Below are 25,174 nucleotides of genomic sequence, written 5' to 3'. Positions count from 1 at the left end.
AATGATTCTTTTATTAGTGAACAACCAATATTAATCATTAAAAAGTTAACTTTTTTAGTATATTTTAGATATATGCTCATATGCACAGTTTAAACACAGAACCATTTGCAGTTAACTACTCTTATTCATCTAAACCTAAAATAGCTTCATCTAAGCTAATTGATAAAAAACTTCATAGCGTCAATTCGTTTTTTTTTTTTGATATTTCATTTTTACCAGTTCACTAGATTTTGGTTTTTTTTGTGTTGTTGACAAAATACTGAGGAAAAAAACATCGTCTCACAGAAAATATTGACTTTATAATAAAAGCCATTTGTTTATATACAACATAGATTCTAACAAAATAGAATTGAGTAATAAGTATGAAGTAAAATAAATTAATTTCACGTTATTCAAGACACACGGTGCGTAAATTATCTGGTTGATTTGCATGGTTCTGATTCTAAATTCTGAATGGAAGGAGCGGACCTGTGAAAAAAAAAGAGTTAGTTTTAATTCTTAAATTGTTGTTCCAATTTTGTGCAATAAGCAATGTAACATATTAAGTTAATTTATAAAATTGTATCCAAACGGTGTTAAATATCACTACATTCATTTGGGCAAACAATGTTGTCTTGTTTTTCTAAATATTCTATTTGATATTGTTTTTCAAAAAATGTGAATAATTAAAAGAGCTATTATAGATAATCAAACAAATAAAAACAAAACTCTTACCGATTGTGAATCATGTGGCTTTTTACTAAATGACCAGCAGTCAAGGCCGACATCAGCGACAGTTCGCCGGCTAAAACAGTTGCACACAGTATACGTGCTAATTGTTTGGCGTTGGCCCCAGGGGTTTGAGAGTTTGCACCTCGTACGCCAAGCATTTCTAAACACGCAGATTGACCAGGTAATGAAGTTCCTCCGCCTACTGTACCAACCTCAACCGAAGGCATTGTACATGATACATACAGGTCTTCACCAAATGCTTCCATCAGTGTCATGCAATTGCTGCTCGCCACATTTTGCGCTGGATCCTAAAAGATTGAGGGCAAATAATTAAATATATGGCTAAAGTATTATAATCTTATCTTAACATAGTATAAAACAAAGTCCTGCTGTCTGTCTGTATGCTGAGATCTTTAAAACTAATCAATGGATTTTGATGCAGTTCTTTTTAATTGATAGAGTGATTAAAGAAGAAGTTTTAGATTCACAGTTGGACCCGGTAGGTCCAACCCTTAGAGGTGCTCAAACAGGAATTTTGAGATTTACGATGGAAATTTTTGCTTATAAATGGTTGTTATTGGTTATATGAGAAATAATTAGTAGAAATTAGTTTTCATTATTTTATTGATTGCCATTGGTTATCAGGCAGATCAGGTACAATCATGCATCAAATCAAATTTTTGCATATTGCCTACAAAGGTGGCCGAGTTGCAATTATAGCCGCTTATAAGTGTGTCGTTGCATACTTGATATGCTGTCGCACATTATTAAAATGATAATGTCTGAGTTGCACTTACTGCAACGAGTTATACCCAAAAGGAGTTGAAAAATCACAATTTTACGGGCAACAAAGTGCGCGGGATCAGCTAGTAATATTATGTTGACAAAAATAGTTGTTTATTTACTTGTCCTGTAGCAATGTATACAGCTGTAACAACATTGGCTGCATGTGCATTATTTCCTCCAATACTACCAGCAATTGCTGATCCTATAAAGTTTTTGCTTATGTTAACATCAACCAATGCTCCTACAGTAGTTTTTAGTACCTCAGTGACAATTTTTGAAGGTACAATTGCTTCACTAACAACATATTTTCCACGGCCTTCAATCCTATACAAGAGAAAAATGTAAATATTATAATGGAAAAATGTTTACAATTTTTAAAAATTTCATACCAATTGACTGCGGCTGGCTTTTTGTCAGAACAAAAATTACCACTCAAACTTAAAACTTCCATGTCGGGGAAGTATCCTTCAATAACTTGGAGTGATTTTTCTGTTCCCTATTAAAAACATTAAAATAAGTATTATTTTAATTTAATTTAAGGGTCGAGGTGACATTATTAAACAAAACGTTAAATAGTATTTTTATTTTATTTTTTTACTTTGGATAACATATTCATGCCCATTGCATCACCCGTAGAAGCTGTAAACCGAATAAACAGATGTCGACCAGCAATACGCACAAGTAATTTTGTGAGTCTTGCAAATCTGCTCGTTGAATCAAATGCCAACTTAATTATTTTGAACTTTTCTGGATTGTCCATCCACATTTTTGCTTTGCTAATATGTTGTAAAAAAAATGATTACTTTACAATATTCTCAATAGCTGAATGGAAAACCATATATATACCTAGCAGTAGTAACTGAAGAAAATCGGACAACGGGTCCTCTAGTCATACCATCATCCACAACTCTAGTTATAACGCCACCGCACATTGTCAGTGCTCTACATCCTCTGTTTGTACTGGCCACTAAACAACCTTCAGTGGTCGCCATGGGTACTTGATAAAACACATCATCCACAAGTAATGGTCCAGCAACTCCAACAGGCACAGCTACATATCCTATAACGTTTTCGCAATTGGTTCCTAGTACCTAGAAGAAATTTCAATAATATATAGTTATTCAGAATATTATTCCCTAGTCTCTACTACATAATTTATCAGTTGTTCCTTACTTTAGAATAGTCATAACCAATGTAAGGTAATTGTATTAAGGCTTCCATTAGATTGCTTTCTGCTGCAATTATTTTTCTTCTAAGACCAACACCCCTCTCTGGGTTATTGACACATTTTTCCAACATGTAGGGTTTTATATGGTTCGATTTCACCAACATTAATACTTCATCATCATTTAATTTGTCAGCTGATTTCTAAATAATAAATATGTATATTTATCATGACACATTATAAAGTATGTACGGCAAAGATAATAGTTTATGTGTAGTACATGTTTAATTCATTACTATGTTCCACTATGTATTTTTTTTATGTACCTAATAAAAGTTTGGAAGTACAGAAAAAAGTTATGTACTTATAACATAAATATTTTTAATGGAATCAATAAAATAATATGAGTTGGCTAAAATAGTAAAAACAACACACTAAGTATAACACTATCAATATTAATAATTATTTTTAATAGTTTATACCATAAAAATAATTAATGTAATTAGCAATTACTAATTACACAATATATGCTTAAATTAATTAAAAATATTAAAATATGATTTTTTACTTTAAATTCGATGAACTAATATATATAATAATATTGCTATTATATGACTAAATAATACAACTTAACCTCATTCACATATGCACACTAACTAAATATAAAAACCCCCATTACTATTTGATTGTAGTTAACTTTATTTTTAAAATGTTAACATAATTACATAAATAAGCCCAATTAATATATATAATAATTATAGATTTAACAAAATCTCATATAAATAAAAATAAATCTAAATATTTATTAGTAATTTAAATATTAATAGTAATTATAAAATTAATAATTGGATTAAAAAGACATTATTTGTAATATTAAAATGAGAGCTTGTGATGCATATGATTGATATTTAATTTAATAGGATTCACAAAATGCTTTCCTTAAAACATTTTTTTTTCTTAAAATTTGTATACATTATACATGTGTTGTATCCATCTTACTAACGCATAATATATCAAAACTTATGTTTAATAGTTTCAATTCTGGGTTGAATTAAATATTATATAAGTTGACTTATTATAAAACGTTCAGGTGAGAACATTATTTGTATCCTCTTGTTGGTTTTTAGGATATTTTAATTTTCAATTATATAATGAGTATATAAAATATTAAAATTTAAAAATACTCATAAGTTACTAAAAAATTAAAACATTACAAAAAACCAAGAAGAGAATACAGAATTCACTCTAATAATAAATTTAACAGCAAAAAATTGGAACTGCTGAATGCAAATTTGGTTATGTCCATACATAAGGCAGAGACAACATATTATGTGGGTATGACATGACTTCATTTTAAATACATTTAAAATATTAAATAATTATATTGTATTGTACTGCATAAAAAGATATACTGGGGAAATATTTGTGTTTAATTACTTTTTTTGTTTAAAAAAATTATCTTCACTAAGCATATGCATATGAGAATAATTATAAATACTGGCTGAAAAAAAATTATGTTTTACCAAGATTATTGTAAAAGTATTAAATATTTACCTGAGTTTTATAAATATCTAAACATTCATCAAAAGGTCTGATTTCCACATTGTTGTCACCATCAACATTTTCTGTTTGAACCATTTTGTTGGAAGTATAAACTGATGCTTTTCGATACCCAGTTTGGCTATGTGTATGTTTAAAATTTTTTTGGGTTTCAAGGACATGACGTACTGAATGAACTGTATGAAGAAAAATAAAAATATTTTGGGCGTCTTTTATTTTTGTTAAATTGTTTGAATTAATATATTATTGAAATTGTATATATTGATAATATTTATAAATTGTTATAATATAATGCTTTAAAATGAATGATTATTAATAATAGAAATATCTTTCCAATTTGGAAAGGTCAAGATTAGTTAAAAAAAAATATAATACTGCTAAATACAATGTCTATTTATATTTACTATACAGTATTCTTACCTATTTTAAAATTGTACTCACCGGATGTGTTAGTTGACTGTTTTTTATTCACCTGAGCTAAGGTATGAGCTAGATCATCACGGTCTCCAAAGAACCAAAACCAAACTATCATTGATAGTAAAAGTATCAATATAACTATATGATCGGCCCCACTAGCCATCCAACTATGGGGAAAAAAAGGTTAATATTAGATTCATAAGATGACATTGTTTAAACGTAATTGATGTGAATAAATAAGTTATTTACAGACATTTACACTTACTGCATAATAGAGCTATGAACAGAAAGATGGTTATTCTTTTCAGTTTCGTTAAATACAATAAACTTGCTAACTTGTATTCCTAACATATTATCTGCTTCTGTTTCCATACCACTCAATGCCCATCGACTAAAATGTAGTGAACAAGTTTCAAGTTTAAAGGCAAACTGAATGTTCTCCTTTCTAAGAAAACATATAACCCTACAAATGTTATAAGAATGCATTCTATTGTACTCATTTTTTATTTAAATTATTCTATTCTAAGAACATAAAAACTATTTTTCAGGATAAATAAATAAATATATATATAAATACACAAACAGTAAAATATGGATCACTAAAGAATAAGTAAAGGTAGGTAGTGTTTCTTATGCAAATTCTAGACACTATTGTTAAAGCTATGAATGAAATTGTACCTCTGCGCGTGAACAATCATTACACCAACTGACATTATCACCTTAGCGCGTTGTGTGATTGGATAAGTTTTATGATCATTGTAAATGACAGTTATCTGAGAACGGTCACCCCAAAACGACATACCATTTTCATCTCCTATTCAAAGTAACTGTTAATTAAACAATACATTGTCAGAAAAACTATTGCTGCATACCCGAGCTACTAAGTGTTCAATAATATTTATATTTAAATTTAAAAAAAATAACTTACATCCAATACCAAGGATAAACAAGCTGGATAAAAACTCATGATTACCACATAGTTCGCAATGAATGACATGCATGTTAACATACGATACACAGTGTTTCTAAAATTTGGACACCTGGCAGCATCCCGACACTGATAGCAAGAATACATACAATTGAGTTCAAAGAAAATGATGGACCTAGCAATGACATGCTTTTAGATATATTGTTTATTACTTCGCTCTGTGAACAGCCACTTAGTGCAAATTGTGCCAATAAACTGGCTTTTTTTAAGTTAACAAGTAAAAAACATAATTTTAAAATAAAAACATTTTAATGTAACGACTTGAAACTATGTCAAAAAATATTTTAAAAAACATTTTTACTTTTTTGAATAATGAGTGTCCTACGTTAAATGGTTAAATGATTCACTCCATACAATATAATATATCCTATACTATTATGAATACATAATAATCATCTTACCCAAAACATATTTTGAATCCAACTGCCTGAAATTATTGAACTCATAATAGCAGTAAAGCACGGCTATACATCTTATTAAAGTAATAAATATTATGTCGATGGCATGCGATTCATCATCCTAGTGCGATTGAAAACAAACTAAAAACAAAAAAAAATCAATACTTATTATTTTAGAGGGCATTTAAAAAGATAATATAAATTATAAACATAATTATATTAAGAACGTATCAATGATGGTTTTAAAAGAACATGATAATGAACATTCATATTTTTAAATAACATTTCTTGTATATTATTTTTATTAATATTAATGACAAAAAATATACTATTATTATTATTCATAAATGTTTTACCTACCATTGACTATATGTACTAAATTATATTTTACAGTATTTTAAATGTATACATTGTGATTATTATTTTTATTAATATTATTATTAACTAAAACTCAGTTGTAAAATGTACCTACAAAAAAATAATTGAAATATTAATAATTAATATTCATTAGGCATTCGGATAATATCACAGAATAGAATAGTATTATGATTTATAAGTTGGCTCTTATAAGTGACTAAATAGTATGTGCACGATAGCACAATTGCGTAATGCGCATGCGCACCATGAGCGGTGCATTCCTGTATTTAAACGCTACTTTTTTTACAAACAGTATATGGACCTATGCCCTTTATATTATGATCACAACAAAGTATGGAGGAAAAGACACAGCTGATGGATAATATCAATAGACCAAGTATTGTGAATGAGACCTAATTGAACAAATAAAAATGGGCAGGCCAGGCGTATAGAAAACAAAACTCTATGATACAAAGAGTGCTCCAAGGAAACCACCTTAAGAGTAAAAGGCAGATTGGTAGGCCAATGATATGTTAGTAGGATGTTATAACAAAAGTTTTCCTAAATGCAAGAGAAGAAAATGATGGAGACCGGGACTGGAAAGAGACAGCGGAGAATAAATAAGAATGAAAGAGGATTTGTAGTATGGTTAGATGCAGTGGCACAACCAGAATTTTGTCAATAGGCAGGGGTCCATACTTGTTAGAACATAGTTATTTTAACAACATATGAAGTCTTACTTTAGATCGCTTTTTAACTAAAAATAGTTGTAAGATAATGGTAAGTAATAAAGTTAATTATAATTAACGGTAAATTCTATAGGATAGGGGTGGCTAAACCGCAGCTCGCGTCACAGAGCTTATATGACTTACATACATATACAGATTAAGTAACTCTTTTAGTCGCACCAGGATATTAAAAGCAAATTGCTATTAAAAACAATCATTTTAGAACAAGTTCATAGATAATCCATCTGCTGTAAAGGACGAGTTTGTATTAATGGAAAAAAGAAAATTATAAATTTAGCTTTAGCTTTAAAAATAATATTTTATTTGATCATCTGGTAGGTAAAGCTATCATTTTTATCAATATTATTTTATATTAGTATTTCAGTTTTGGAAGGTTTTTATTTAAATTTAAAATATTTGCGTGTAAAATATATGCTATTTCATTAATTTTTTATTTAAGGAAAATATTTTATTAGCAAAAATATTTATTACTTTATTAGTAATTCTTCCATCAAAATATCGAGCATATCCAGAAAAAAATATCTAGATACGCCACTGGGCACCCCTGCATATTGTTAATAAATTTAAACTAAAATTATACATATAAGTACTGATACAATATAATATATTATATTCAAAGTTTTCATATAAACTATATACTCATATAAATTTATACTTTTACCTTCATTATCACTATCACTGCTAGAGAAAATAAGTCTTTCATTTTTGGTTTAGACAAATTTTTCTTCACTGAATATATTTATTTTCCAATCACTGCTAGATTTTCCTATTAAACATAGTATTTATTATTAAATTTATGTTTATAATTACCTAATAAAATAAAGTAACTAAGTATGCATAAACACAAAATATAATATTTAGATTAAAATGATAGTCAAATAACAATTGATTAATATTGTAATCATTAATTACTAATTATATAGGTACATGGATACAATTATAATTTATAATTTTTAAAGTGGAGTTTATATGCCTTATATTAAGGTATTATTTTTTATATATTTTTGGCAAACTTAAATTTATTATACATTTTGGTAAGTAATATAATTAAGATTCCCTGATTCCAACAATATTGAATTTTAGACTATTTTAAAATGTTATGTACTTGGAAATTTATAATTGGTGTTAATATTTTGTTAATTATTTTATGAAGTCGCAATATTTTAATTTAATTCTCTTTTGATTTTGACAGTAAAAATAATAGTTTTTAGTAAGATGTGATCCTATTCTTAATTTATATTTTCTAATATTATTTTTTGCTTTTATATTATCCCATATATTTTTAAATTAAAAGAATCTGAACGAGAACACATATTTTTCATGTTCAAAGCTGTTTATCAAGAAATCGGTTATCATTTGGGCTACTTCCTAATGCTACCTTGTGATTGTTTTTATAAATAAGATATTTAAAATTTATGGTAATGGAAATGGGTATATTTAAAGTAAGTTGTGCACGACATATAGAAACGTATATAATTAGCACTTAATAGTGTTAAGATTTGTTTTATACCATTAAAAAAGTAACACAAAAAAACTTTATTAAAAAAAAAAAAAATTCCTATTAAAATATTAATGTGTTATGATAGGTACGTAAAAACATTTATATTTTATTTAACAATATCATTGTATCAGTATTTAATGCTCACAAAATGTAGTTGTAACACTGTTGTAATATTGTACCTAATAAAAATAATTTAAATTCATAATATTTCACATAACTATCGTATTTACAAAACTTGATTGTAAGTTCTCATAGATAATTGATCTGAATTGGTTTCCACTCTCAAATGTGTTTGCACCGTCCATTAAATCAATTATTTCCACAAGTATCCATCTATCCGCTACTCAATTCTGAAATATTTATAACTTAGTTTGAAAAATAATTATAAATCGATCCACAAAACTGCAATTTCAAGTTATAATATTGAAAAATGAACATTGATATTGGGCATTTTATGTTAGGTAGCAATATTGATGCATATTACCCATCCTAAAAAAAAAAACAAAACCTTTGCATCTCATCATTGACTCTAATCTCTACAACTTTTAGAATATACATAATTTAAGGTCAGTAGGTAAATGGTAATTTTGTATGTTGCATTGTTTAAAATGCATAATGCGGACACTTTCTTACTAAGATAAGACTGAAGACTTAATATTGCTGTCATCTCACCAGTTAATTAAAAAAAACTTTTATTATTTTAACTACCTACCTATTGTTAATATTGTAAGACGTTTTAAATTTAATTTTTAAGTTTTACATTTTAATAATTTACGTTATACCTAATATTATATTATATTATATACTTGGGTATTACTTGAGTATATTATAATTTATATTTACAATATATGCTTTATGAATGTAACAGTGCCAAGTGCCACGTTTATGAATAAAATTTTAATGCTCGACCTCACAAAGTGCCCTGGAACGCGGAAAGCCGACACATTCAGCGGCGATGGCGGAAAATAGTCTTGGCGGCTTGGACGTCTCATTTTGAAAATATTTTGACTCTTTTTGAGCTGTTTACGGACATTGTCAGTTTTCAATTTTTTTAGTATTTTTTTTATAAATATCAATAAAATTTTATTTGTTGGGTAAAAAAGCGTGAAAATTTAATACAAGGATCCTGATATATTGTTACAAGTTACAACAGCAGTTAAAAAATAATACATAGGCACAATTTTTTTTTTATAAGCAATCAAAATATTGAATTTTGACAAAATATTTAAAATTTAAAATTGAATAATTATTTTGTAGTTTAAAATTCATAAAATGTTCAACTTTTATATCTTAGAATTGAAAATTCAAAACAAGATTCCACGTAAGTAGTTAACTCTGTTACCAAAACGTCTAAAAAATACATAAGCACAGTTTATTTTTATAGTCCTTTTAAGTTTATATTTGGACGAAATTATATATTGAAAAACCTAGAGTAACTATTTTAGTTATTTTATTGTAATTGTATAATATTGTTCATGGGTACTTTAAACTTCTAAAGTATACTATTATATAGGTATTTATAATAGTACCACGATTTGTTGTTGATGTATAACGCGTTATAAGTACCTAATGGATATTGTGATATGATTAATTTGGAATTTATTATAGATACCTATTATTATGGTCAATTTTTTTTTTAATACTATAGATAAGTATATAAGATACCTTATACCTAGACTGACATACCGTCTCCGTTCAGAATCGTTTTTCTTATACAGTGATATTATATCATTTAATTCAAATTTAGTACCATCCATTATACATTGACTCAGTTGTAACCTACTGTACAGGAGAGCGACATCCACTTACTCATCTTTTTAATATACCTAATGTATTATTATGTCCAATTTACAACTTTTTTTAGAACATGCGAATACCGAGTTACCTAGCTGACGATTGTCACAGATATGTGCAATAATTTTATACATATTTTATTTATTTATTTCAACATAATTAAATTATAATACAATAATAAAAATAATAATATTACGAGCTGATACGTATACTAACTGAGGTAAGTTCGTATCGTGGAATACGGAGTTCCTATAGATATAAATACATTATTAATACATAGTAATTATGTAGGAAATTCATAAAGGTACGTATTTTATTAGTACTTTATTGCTTATGAAAAAAATTGTGACTATATTTTTTTTCAACTGCCATTGTAAGAATATATTAGGAGCCTCGTATTTAATTTCAAGCTTGTTGACTCAACGAATAAAATTAATAATTAATAAAAATTAATGAATAAAAAACAGCTGTAATAACTAATAAGTGGTTTTTTGTAGGTCAGCAAAAAAAAAGATAATGGGGGGGGGATATAACCCCTAACCTCCTCCCTTGAGCACGCCACTGTATATAACAATATTAATGTAATAATTTAATATAAATTTAAAAATTCATAACAATAATAAACTGGAATTCCTTTTTATTTTGCATAATAGGTATTTATTACATAATTTGTTTATTACTTTCATTTATGGTTCCACAGTAAGTAGAGGCATATATGTTGCCGTGATTTTGAAGGGCAGTTAATTGATAATTTTAAAGGGCTGGGCGTGGGTGGGTGATTACTGGATTTAGTGAGAAATTATAGAACAAGACTAACTTCATCTGAATATATGAAATTTATTAAGAATAATAACTTCAATAATAAGTATTATATTAAAAGGTGGTAGGTCATTAAAAAATGTAACAAACCTAGTAAATACTATACCTATTATATTATAGTGGCATAATTTATGTTTTAGTTTCATTCTTGTACCTACTGTTTATTCACTTTTACAGTACCTACCTATATGTACACACATTTCAGATATAATTTAATATTATACATAATATATTATGCATATTCCCAAAGAACTTAGGTACTATTAAATTTTTTATTATATGTGAAAAATTGATGATGGTTATTGAATTAATTATTAGAAGTTTTTAAGTTTATTAATATCATTGTAATATCAGCTATTGACCAATAAAATAACTCCCCCTCCACACTAAAAACATTGAGCACTTCATCCGACACTAGTACTGTCGTTGTGAGTACAGACAATAAAATCCAAGCGAGCTATGCACGATAGGAACTAATGAACTATTGTAGTTAGTATCAAGCCCGGATGGTCCCCGGGCTTCGATAGTTAGAATTTATTTAGGGGTCTCTAATTTGTCCATTACTTTTTTTGTTATAGTCTATGTAACAATAGATAAATTACCTAAAAAAAAATCAATGATTATTTAGCTAGGAAAAAAGCTTGTAAGTTATAATTTATAAATAAAGTGATACATTATTCATTATTTATTGCTATATGTCTATATACCTAATATTATCTATATATTATATTATTTATTATATCAGGTACCTAATATTAAATAATATACAATGTGTTCCGGGGTGAAGTGACCGGCCAACGTCATGAAATTATACCAAAAATGATGAATAAATACCCTTTAAAGATTGAATCTAACGTTTTTATTTTTTTAGTTATGGGCAATTAACTTTTTTTTATCAAAATCATGTATATCACGCATTTGTTCATGTTTCAGGTATCTTCAAGACTTTTCAACATTTTGACGTAATTTTATTTTTATTTTAGAGCTATTTAATTGTCCTATCAACTGACATACGCAATTAAACCAGACAATATGTGCTAATTATTTTTATTAAATTAAAAAAAGAGAAAAAAGTTGGTAAAAATTAGTATTTTTGATAGGAAATTGTGCATTATTCCAAATAATTTATTATTAACTAAGAGTTTTTTTTTTGTATTATGACCACTACAATTTTCCGAATAGTACAAAATTAAACGATTGACGTCCAATTAACCTATTCAATCCTAGGAAAACTAAGATTGTGACGATTAACAGGAATATATTATGAAAATCAAACTTTCAAGGTATTCTAGATATATATTAATGTATTATTCAGTATAATTCAGTAAAATAATACAAAAAACAAAAAACCCATGCTCAGTAATAAATTATTTGGAATAATACACGATTTCCTTTAAAAAATAGCGCATTTCTAGTTTAATTGCGTATGTCGGAGTGTTGATAGGACAATTAAATAGCTTTAATATAAGAAATAAAAATACATAAAAATGTTGAAAACTTTTGAAAATACATAAACAAATGTGTGATATGTAAGGTTTTGATAAAAAAAATTAATTGGCCATGAACGTCATATGACGTCGACTGGTCATTTCACCCCGGTACACATTATAATATACATTAATATTTTTTTTTTTCGTACAGGGGTCTCATTTAAAACTTTGGTCCTTGGGCCTCAAAATGTCTTAATCCGGGCTTGGTTAGTATTATGACATATTCTAAAATTCGAATAAATCCCAGTCCCCAACAAAATGGCCAAAAATGGTTCAATGGTGATTTAAAAAAGTTTCAAGCAACGTATAGTACCTATAATGTTGTCTGCTTAGCATTATAAAAATATATTTACTATAATATTATCGTCAGTTTTTCTATTAAATATTATAATAATGGTTTCTATAGGTACAGCATTTTAAACAAAATATTTTGAAAACCACATTTCTTTAATATTTTTTAAATAATAAATGTGAATTGTTATGGTAACTTTTGAAAAATGTTTTTCAAATAATGTTATAAAAAAACGTTAACAAAACAATATAATAACATTTGTACTAAAATATTTTAACGTAATATAATAATATAATATAATATAATATAACATAATATAAATGATAAATAAAATAAAATAATGTTATTATAATATCAATATTACTAAATTGCTGACTGGGTTTATATCATTAGTTTTATCAGACCGATTTTCACATAAACGTTGTAATTTCCCAAATTGTTGAATATAGTCTTTACCATGTAATCGAGAGAACTTCTTGAACTGGTTAATGCACTATATGGTTTTATATTATTATTTATTATACTTTCCTGTTCTCCTATCTATTATTACTATATAATTGAGTATATGCATTGCGCCTTTGCGATGGATCTTATGTGAATTTGTTTAATTTACAAGAGAGAAAAACAACTTTTATTATATTCAAGCGAGCTGCTCACTATGTGAGTTGCCAATACACAGCATACTAATCAATACATAGATACTCTGTAGGGAAAGAGTGAAATGTACAGTAATTTACAGTTATTATTAACAATATAATATAGTAGTTTGGGTTTGTGATGATCTTTAAATATAATAATAAACTATTTAATTAAAATGTAAGTATAATAAACTCGGAGAAACTTATTTTACGAATATAAATGGTAATTTATTATGCATAGTAAGTCTTTCAAAACTGATAGACATATTATGTTTGTATGTTAATTGTACGATGTACATGTGACGAATATCATTATTTTGCTATGAAAAGATATACATATTTTCTACTATATTAATACCTACTTATATATATTTTTTATTTATGGTCTATAGACATACTGATATTAAATCAATAATAAAAACAAAATACAACCGATGAGGGGCCAAAATACATGCCCCCCCCCCTTGGCTACGCTACTGGCATACGCAGCGGGTAGGCATACCAGGTATTTGACAATTTTATTTTTATCTTTATATGACATACACGTTTATGATTGAATACTATGCTACTTTTAACCTTTGTTTAATAAATATAAATTAAAATTATCGTATTTAGTATTGAACCATATAATAAATAAATAAATAAATAAATATTACAAATATAGTTATACATTTTTTTTATTAGTATAATATACTAAATTACAATTCATCACAAACAAAAAAAAATAAAAAATTTCTTGGAGATGCCGGGGATCGAACCCGGGGCCTTTCACATGCAAAGCGAACGCTCTACCACTGAGCTACATCCCCATGTGAGAATAACCTGTTGAATCGAAGTCATTTAACAATTGTATATTTTCTTCGATAGGTATATTTGAAAGTATAGTACTGAAAGGGGGCCGGGAGGCCGCATAAATCGGGAAAATAAATTATTCAGTAAATTATTCAAGGAATATATTCAACAGGAACAAATAATGTACAGTAAAGTATTAGCAGGAAAATTATTACACAGGAAACTGATATTCCGGAAATATATTTTGGGGAAAATATTATTCAGGAAAATAAATTTCAGGAAATTATTCGCTGGAAGAATATTACGTGGGAAAATTAAGTTCAGGAAACATTTTTTTGGTAAAATACTTCTTAAGAAGGATTGAACTGGAACGATATTACATAGGAAAATATAATTCTGGAAAATATTTTTCAGGAAAGTATTTATTGGAAAGATATTACACAGGAATTATTTTAAATTAAAGAAAATATTGAACAGGAAAGTATTTAACTGGAAAGATATTAACAGGAAACTAAAATTCGGGAAATATGTTATTCAGGATTGTTCAAACATACGGAGTAACATATAGGCAACTCTCGAGCCATTATATAATCTTCCTTGCCCGCCGCTTGTCCTACATACTTGTATATAATATGTAAAAAAAATAATTGGGCCAGTATTAGTGTGGTCTATACTCTATACTACTCTATACTGTACGTTTCTATAATAGTATGCGGTACTACCCGGTTCAATTTTTATATTAAATATATTATAATATTACATTAATATTGAATCAATATTTTACTTTCGTATAACTATTTAATACTATTATTATAGGTGTATCGATATAATATTGTAATCTTACTATACTACTTACTTACAATCTTATTATCTTAATGATATCTAACACCTTTATTAGCTTTAAATATTATAAAATTCTCGTGTATATGATAACAATATATTAATAATATGTAACCTGAAGAGTGAAGAATCTGAAAATTATTTATAAGTTATTATTAATAACTATATAGTTATATGTTATATTAGTAATATGATAGTTTAATTTTAAACGAAATTAATTGTCTAAATAATGTAAAAACTTATTATATTGAAGATCTATCTTCTCATTCCTTTTCTATAAATAGTATTAATGTTTTTTCAATGAATATTCATAGCATTAAAGCTAACTTTGATGAGTTAGTACTAATGTTAAGTACCATGAACAACAGTTTCGACATTATTATTTTAAGTGAAACTTGGTTAACTATTGATTTTAACTTTGAGCTAAATGGATAATGTACAATAAATTCACTTGGGGAATTAAATAAATGTGACGGAGTAACTATTTTTGTAAAAGATAACATAAAGTTAAAGTCTATTACGAAAAAGGTTATAACTGATTGTAACTCAATTGTATTATGTATTGACTATAAAGATAAGCAGATTTCAATAGTAGGTCTATATAGATCTCCTAGTGGTAATATTGATAACTTTATTAATAGTCTAAATAACTATCTAGGACAACTTAACAATAATGAATGTTATATAATAGCTGGTGATATCAATATTAATATTTATGATCAAGATATATCTAGTGATTATCTTAATACCATGGCAAGTCATACATTTATATCCTGTATTAACGAGTTTACTCGCGTGACCAATAGCACTAAATCTTGTATTGATCATATTTTTATTCGTAATATTGATGTTCTTATTACACAAGCTTTTATCCTGAAATGCAAAATTACAGATCACTATGCAACATTATTAAGCTTTAAAATTCCTTTTAAATGTAACGAAGGTAAAAAAAATCAACTAAATGATACTCATCTCAAAATTAATATAATTAAACTAACTAAATTCATTGACGATGAAGACTGGTTTAAATTATTTAATTCTAATAAGATAGATATTTCTTTCCAAGCCTTTTTATCGAAAATTGAACAAAGTATTAATAACTCAGCATATTACATTAATACTAATAATAACATCCCGAAACAAAATAATAAAATAAAAGAGTGGATAACAAGGGGACTGGTGATTTCGATTGGTAACAAACAAAAATTATCTAAATTATCATATAAAGGTCCCTTTGATGTTAAATTAAAACGTAAATATCGACAATACTCCAATTTACTAATTACTCTAATAAGAGAAGCCAAAAAATTACATTATCAATAAATATCAAAATTTACTACGTAAATATCAGAGTAATCCAAAGCAAATGTAGAAAATTATCAATGAAATAGTTGGCAAGACAAATAAAAATATGATAATCATTGATAAAATTAAACAAAATAACGTAACAATTATAAATGATGAAATCAGTATTGCAAACGAATTTAATAACTTTTTTATAAACGTGGGTAAAAATGTTGAAACTAATATTTTAAATATGGATAAGAAGAATCTAAGTTGGGATACCCTAAATAAAAACTGTCATGTTAATGATTCAATTTTTTTTTCTCCTATTACCCAAGATGAAATCGAAAAACATATTCTTAAAATTAAACCTAATGCATCCTTTTATGAATACAATATTACAAATTTTATATTGAAAAATACTGCTCGTAATATCTCTATCCTCTAATGCTACTGTATAATATGTCTTTGTCTACTGGAATCTACCCATCATGCCTTAAAAAATGCATTGTTTTACCTATTTTTAAATCAGGTGACAAATTAAATTGCTGTAATTATAGACCTATTTCTTTATCATTATCGTTATCAAACATTTTTGAAAAATCCATTAAATCCAGAATTATAAACTTTTTACAAGCTAACTTTTTCTTTTCTGATTTCCAATTTGGTTTTCTACAAGGCAGATCAGTAAATGATGTGCATTTCTTTGTTAATAAGTACATACATGAAAATCTTGATCTAAATAAGAAAATTATGGGAATTTTTCTGGACGTCAAAAAGGCTTTTGATAGTATAAACCACGATCTATTACTTAAGAAGCTATACTATGCTGGTATTAGAGGTATTGAAAATGATCTTATAAGATCATATCTTACTAATAGGATACAGTATGTTAAAATTAATGAAGAGTATAGCAATCCTATGTCGTTGAACCACGGATTGTACTTGGGCCAATTTTTTTTATTATATATATAAATGGATTGCTTAATATTGATGTTGATGCCAATATAGTGTATTTTGCAGACGATACTGTTATTCTTATTAATGAAAAAAAATACTAATAAATTATATACTAAAGCAAATCAAGTCTTTGATACAATAAATTTGTGGTTTAATAATAATTTTCTTGAATTAAACCTTACAAAATCTAAATATTATATTCTCTTTAATATTCAGAATACTAATTCTGACGCTGAAAAGAAATTATGTTTACATACCACACTTTGTCATATCAACAAATATAATAACTGTAATTGTTTAAATATTGAAAAAGTTGACTCAATCAAATATCTTGGATTATTTATTGATTTTCAACTAAAATGGGTGACACATATTATCTATATTCTATGACTTAGCCGTAAATTCTTTTTTCAGTTTTTTGTATTTAATGAATTGCGATCCATATTCAATAAACAGCAATTTAGAGTTATATATATATATCTTTTGTCCAATCAGTAATTTCATACGGGATAGTGATATGGGGAGGGACTTACAATATCCATTTAAACAAAGTTAGAGTTATCATGAATAAGATTATTAAATTTATTTTAAGATTATCTAGTTATACAAATACTGATTATTTATATGAGGAATTTAATGTACTCAGTTTCGATAGGTTGCTTATCAAATGTACCCTACTATTAGCTTTTTAACATAAAAAATATTTTAGAAATTGTTATCATAACTATAATACAAGGCTAAAAAAAAATATTAATATAATAGCACCAATTTGCCATAAGCATTTTGGTAGCAAGAGTTGCCTAAATTGAGCGATAACTCTTTGTAGAAATTTGGAAATAAATATTAATAATTATCCTAACTTTATTCATTTTAAGCGTTATGTATTATCCATTGTATAAATTGTTGTTCTATCTATTTATTTATGTATTTTATCTATTAATTTTGTTTTATTTTCACATTGTAATGATATTGGATGTCACACAATTAACATCTGTCAATTTATGATTACCTCATCATAATTTTGTTTTTTTTATATTGAATTTAGTTTTAACTTTATTCTGTAATGATAAACCTTACATGTCTATTTTATTGCTACCTACTACCTACTATTAATAGTATTTGAATATAATGACTAAATCAAGAACCTCTCACCTTCACCACAAGCTTTGATTATAGGAGGTGAGCAAACAAACTATTACTGTATTATTTAATGTAACTTTTATTTTATCATTTGTTTGTAAATATACATTATTATTATTATTATTAATGAACGGGATTTAAGGGGCAACATTTCGGCAATTTCTAATCTGTCATAGCCGCCGCCTGCCCGGGTATGTGTAGCTGTAAATGATTATTAGTGTGAGTGAAATTAAATGCGGGTATCCTCTCTCGTACGCACAAGCACATGTTAATAAATCGATAATCATATCAATTTAACCACACGAATTTTACAAAAACATACATCGGTTTTGACGAAATTAAAGTTAGTTAACGTTGTCCGATTTTGATTCTGAAAAAACATTTGAATTCAGCAGAAAAATATCTGTAGATCGTACGAAACATTTTCCGTTTTTAATATTCATTTTAATTTTAACTATGACTAGGTAAATTGATATTTTCAAGATTTCAATTACAGTTCACAATAATATAAAATTTAGTTTTTACAAAGCGCTTCGTAGGATCTATAGACAATTTTCTGGTGAATTCAAATTTTTTTTCAGAAACAAAATCAGACAACGTTAACTAGGTAACTTTAATTTTGTCAATACTTTAGGTCTTTTCAGCTAAAATTGACGGCAGTAGCGAGACCCCTTAATAATGTTTTATCCTCAATAACTTGATATAGGTAATCGTTTTTTGTTATCTCGAATACACAAATAATATTTTTATTACGGTAAGAACAGAAAATTATGCAATACATTCAGTATCAGTACATTGTTGTCTATTATTAAACAGAAAGAAAACATTTTGAATTTCAAAATTCAACTGTGGTAATATGAAAAATATGAGAATGAAATCTTATTTGGACATTGTTAAATGGTTATTGAAATGGTTGGAAGTAATATTAAAAAAACTTTAATGACAGTTTTTAAAAAAAATAATTTATTCATTATTGTAGTTCATTGATATGTATGTAGTATCAGTTTTTTAATTAGTACTCAAATTTTTTACCAACTTTTTCAAACATTTTAATAATAATAGTATATTATATTAATATGTTTTAGTTTTAGTATTTAAATAATACTAATCTCAGTAAAATCTAAATAGCCAATCAAGAACATTGTAAGTACCTATGTAATCTATTGAACCCTTAAAAATATTTCATATGGCTAATAAGTAATGAGATTATGTTTGAAGTGACTTAAAGAATAACCCTAAACTAGTTAGGGAACATTTCTTTGGAAAATTTATTTTTGTTATACAATATACCTAAATAGGTAATTATGCTGTAATGGTACAAATACAAATGCTATAATTATAGATATTTTCTAAATCAGATATATTTATTGCATCCATAATTAAATTAGATATAAATAAATAAACTTATATTGAAGCTTAAGCTTTTAAAATCTAATGTATGGTTTAGATTTGGAGTAAAAAGTATCATGGTATAGTTCAAATCGCTTCAAGAGATTTAACTCTAAGAACTTCAATCTTAACCTGTTAAAAACAATTAGGTAATAATAATAATAATAATTAGGTACATTGTACGTAATAATGTTCATAATTATTATTATTATTATGCCGAAAATAATTTTTAGATTCTGAGCGGATTCTGATTCTATATTATGTCTATGCACCCACTAATGTTCATTTACAACTCACACAATATAGAAATAGCCCAAATGTTCAAGTCGTGTAAATTGCCTAAATATTAATCCTTAAAACATGATACGATGGATGGATCCCCTTAAATAGATAGATATAGGTACCTAAATAGCATATATTACATTAACTAATGGTGATAAGGGTAAAAAATTAATACATTTAAATATTATATTGTACCAACGCACTAGTTAGAGCTTATACTGTGGAGGATGGTAGTGGTGGCGATTACATTGTTTCCGCGATATTTCGTAAAACGCATAAAATCTAAATAAGTATGTACTAGGACACTAGGTAGTCACACACTCGCTGAATAAAAATAAATCAAAACAACAATATGAAAATAATATGCATTAACGACTGTAAAATATCGACGATATGCCAAATAATATGCCTTGACACCCAAAACATGCAAAAACATGCACTATCAAACTTCATATTATTATTACTATTGTTATGAAACGAATTTGTATCTCAGTTAGCATGTTTTCCTGTGTAGCAAAAAAAACATGCAGATGCATGAACTTACGAGCACTGGTGATAAGAGTAAAAAATTAATACATTTAAATATTATATTTTAGGTCTTTTTAGATAAAATTGACGGCAGTAGCGAGGCCCCTTAATAAAGTTTTATTCTCAATAACTTGATGTAATCGTTTTTGTTATCTCGAGTACACAAATAATGTTTTTATTACGATAAGAAAATTGTGCAATACATTCAGTATCAGTACATTGTAGTCGATTATTAAGAGATGTGTTCTATTTGTTTTTTCTCTCTGGCCCACGTGCAACATAGAAAAAACGCATTTACGCAGAATCATTTTTTCTATGTTTTTTAGCAGTGCCATAGCCAGAATAAAATGTTGGGGGAGCACTTAATTTTTTTTCTCTAGTCTTTGAAATTCTAGAATATCTAATTATGAACCCTTTGTTCATAAAGTGTATCTACTACTCGTTTTATGACTATATTATATTTATGTTAACAAGTATGATGCCTAGGTTATATTGGCTACATTTTAATATAACAATGTATTAATATTATTTTAAACCATAGGTTAATGTATTTACCAATATTATTATCATTATATCAAAATGTGTTGTAAGCAAAAATTCAATTTTTGGTTCGATTATTGTTAAAATTTACTAACAAAAATACAAGACTATATTAGGACTCAGTGTCGGACTGTCTCGAAAAGGCCCAGTCTGCGATTTGGAAAAAAGGACCCCAAACATGCAAATAGAAAATGTTTTATTTAGCCCAGACAAAAATACGTACTTAACTAAAATTCAATCATTCGATATATTAACTGGTTTTACTTTATTTTCAATATAGAATTTATATTGAGTATATTCTCAAATACTAAGACATTTTCTACAGACCCAAAGTACCTAAATTTACTACAAGAGATCCATCGGACTGCTTTTATTACCAGTAGGGGATATCCAATTCCCAAATTACGCCACTGGGGCTCAGACCCTACACTGTCTACACCACTTGTGACATCAAACATTATAAAGAAAAACACCGATTCAAATTGTGTCAAATTGTGCACGAGTACTATACTTAATATCAAAATATATAATAATTGAGTTACAATCAGTGATAATGCGAATACCAAGTCATACTCTTACCGTCTTACAAATGTATACAACATAGCAAAAAACTGTTTTGCGCGGGAAGAAACCGAGAACGCTACAGTCATAACTAAGAAACGGAATTTTCACCACATAAAAAAAGAACTTCGGCTGCGCAATATTGTTTTAATTTTTCGTTATCGGAACTTCCAAAAAAGTTATTAAAGTTAGAAAAACACAAATAATAATGGATTTTAAAACAATAGGAACTTTTTTGGTATAAATGATATCAAAAAAAAAAAAACGATATTACACAGCCAAAGTTCTCCTTTATAAGCGGTGAAAATTTTGTTTCTTCGTTATGACTGTAGCCTTCTCGGTTCCTACTTCCTTGACGTGCCAAAATGTTTTTGCTATGCCGTACGTGTGTAAGGCGGAAACAACATATGCGGGTGCGACGCCCTCTTAAAAGCCACGACAATTTTACACTATTTATAATCAATGATACATATTTGTATATTATAGACAACTATTAAATTCGTAGAATGACAAACAATTATTGAGTACTTCTCAAGATTGTAGACAAAAATACGTTTTCTGGTTTGAAAAAAAAAATGTTTATTTCGTATTTCTATTTACTCTAAACGAAAAATAATAATATTAATAGGTACAAAATCAGGGGCCCCCAATTACCATAAAGAAGCCGGGGTTTTATGTGTTTTGTTGGAAGTGATTTTTTTTTTTTTTTAGTAATTCAAAAGTAAAAGCGAATTTTGAAAAAAAAAAGAAAATTACTCTGGTAGTTGGTACCTACTATAATACTAATTAAAAAATACTATAGATCATAAATCCATTTCATACATAATCTAATAAAGAGATTAAGGAATTCAAATATATGTTTTCAAAATTAAAATAGCCAAAAGGGCTTTTGGTACTGGGTGGATTTGACTTCCATTTTTTGCGAGTTTTGTGGCACATGTACGTTGAACATTTTTTTATCACAAAATATAGTGACGTGTCTGCGCGTATGTACTTCACTGGGGTTCAAGAATCTTAGCCGCCGTTTATCTTAAATTACATAAAGCGTTCGGGGAACTCGCACACACTAATGATCAGTCACTACACACATGATAGATATAATACTAACGATGGATGTACAATATTTCCTAAATCCGACCCCTTCAAAATGGTTCACTTTGACTTAAGAATTATGTTATTTGTTAATGTTACTCATGTTACGCTACTCGTATCTAAGTAGGTAAGTAATTAACAATTATTGTTGAAAATGAAAACTCATCAAATGATGACTAAAAATTAAGTATTTTTTATGCTTTTATGTACACAAACAATTTGTGATTAACTAATACCTGATTATTAGTTCCTAATATTATGTTTAAACAGTTATAAGGATTTTTATTACGTTTATCATGTTAATATTTTATTTGTTTTTATACATGCTCAAGGTGTTATGCTATTTGAAATTTGTTTCTTTTTAATTTAAAATACCTATGTTGTGAGTAACAACAAATACATTTTGATCATTTTAAGATATATTTTCTATTTACTTATTATGTGATCATTAATAGGTACTAATATGCTCGAGATTATATGCTAAAATTAAATCTCCTACCGGAGGAGTCTTATAAAAGTGTTTTTTTAAGTTATAAAGGATATCAAAGCTACATTGAGGAATGCATAAACCAAAGTTTTACTAATATTTTTGGTCAAAAATCCAGGTATCTCCTTAAAACAAATAGTTAACTCAATTTAATCATTATAAAAGATTGTGATAGGTTGGATTGTAAATATTTTTTGAGATTATTCAATACATAATATGTTGCTAAGTATTTCTGAGATAAAAAAAAAAAAACATGGATTCTAATTTTTGGGCAAAAACCCATGTATCTTTACCAAATTAAACTTGAATTAATTAATTAAAATTATTAAAATGTATTAAAAAAGCAATAAGACTTTATGTAATGTTATATATACAATATCTAAAGCATAAAAATCTGTTTTTGAAACTGTGACATGATGATAGGTTAGGTTAGGTCAGTAAAAACATTTTTTATGTCTCCTGAAAAATTTAAAAAAGTGGACATACCTTCTTATTACCTCGTATTGCACCGGACCCTTCAATTATATTATATTTTATATCATTTAATTATGTAACTTTAATATATTTTTCATTTTCAATTTTTACATATTTTAAGTGCGATTTTCATATATTTTTACGCATATTAGGTATATTTCAATTACTTTTAATGCATATCTTATACACATAGCCCAGCATTTATTTTGTACAAAATAATAGAAATGTATTATTTATACAGTTATCTCCTATATAAAAAATTCTCGTGTCACAATGTTAGTCTCGATACTCCTCCGAAACAGCTTGACCGATTTTTATGAAATTTTTTATGCATATTCGGTAGGTATGAGAATCGGCCAATATCTATTTTTCATACCCCTAAGTGATAAGGGGTGTCCAGAAAAAAATAAAATAAAAATATTATTATTTACGATAGAAATATTTGTTTATAAATTTTGCTATTAGTTATATATAATATAAAAAATAATAATATTATTATTAAAAAAATAATAGTGTATTATATATTCGTTGCTATTGGTTAATCGGGCATGTTTGTTGATTTGTATTATTATTTTTTGTCAATATATATGTATAATATCTATATATATAAAAATGATTGTACATTTTGAATACATTTTATAACTCAAGATCCACCAAACCGATTTCGATAAAAATTTCAGGGAATATTAAGATTGTATGTAGATAGTTTCTGTGAAGTTTGTACGCTGTGCAATAAGTGGTTCCGGAGTTATGGCCTTTTAAGTGCTCACCTGGCGACATGGCGATATTTATTTTTGTATATATTTAAGTGCAAACCATGGAAACCATGAAAATTAATTAATTTGTTTTTTTTTCGTTTTTTTTCTACAGTTTTACATCAAATCGTGCGCCACATTCGATTTCATTAATGCATTGCGCAGTAAATATATCTTACATACACAGGGGTGGATTGGCCTATCGGGAAATCGGGAAACTTCCCGATGGGCCGGTTCTTGTGAGGGCCGGCAGGACCGGTATAATTATTATAATATTCTTACAAAACAAATTATATTTTTATAATTTAAGCATAAATATATTAAGAAAATCAAATACCTATGAAGGTATTATTTTTCATATTATCTTAAACCATTGCAATCCATA

The 25,174-nt window shown here is 27.0% G+C and overlaps 1 protein-coding gene and 1 non-coding gene across 2 annotated transcripts in view; both read right to left on the bottom strand.

The window, feature by feature from the left end:
• Positions 1–279: 279 nt before the first annotated feature.
• The window catches only part of LOC100165708 (3-hydroxy-3-methylglutaryl-coenzyme A reductase-like), a 31,399-nt gene continuing 6,504 nt past the window's right edge, over positions 280–25,174 (bottom strand). The window contains 14 exon segments of the mRNA XM_029485296.1: positions 280–468; positions 715–1,019; positions 1,617–1,821; positions 1,887–1,993; positions 2,096–2,273; positions 2,344–2,588; positions 2,671–2,865; positions 4,217–4,398; positions 4,664–4,806; positions 4,905–5,084; positions 5,318–5,453; positions 5,564–5,654; positions 5,657–5,826; positions 16,089–16,170. Of these exon segments, the coding sequence (XP_029341156.1) occupies positions 414–468; positions 715–1,019; positions 1,617–1,821; positions 1,887–1,993; positions 2,096–2,273; positions 2,344–2,588; positions 2,671–2,865; positions 4,217–4,398; positions 4,664–4,806; positions 4,905–5,084; positions 5,318–5,453; positions 5,564–5,654; positions 5,657–5,826; positions 16,089–16,170 (2,274 nt within the window). The 3' untranslated portion in view covers positions 280–413.
• On the bottom strand, positions 14,403–14,474 carry TRNAA-UGC. Its single transcript has one exon. It is a non-coding gene; the product is annotated as a tRNA-Ala (tRNA).

The sequence above is a fragment of the Acyrthosiphon pisum genome, chromosome X (assembly GCF_005508785.2).
Source record: "Acyrthosiphon pisum isolate AL4f chromosome X, pea_aphid_22Mar2018_4r6ur, whole genome shotgun sequence".
NCBI lineage: Eukaryota > Metazoa > Arthropoda > Insecta > Hemiptera > Aphididae > Acyrthosiphon > Acyrthosiphon pisum.
Note: the sequence above shows the minus strand (reverse complement) of the source record. Positions and strands in the feature narration are given on the sequence as shown.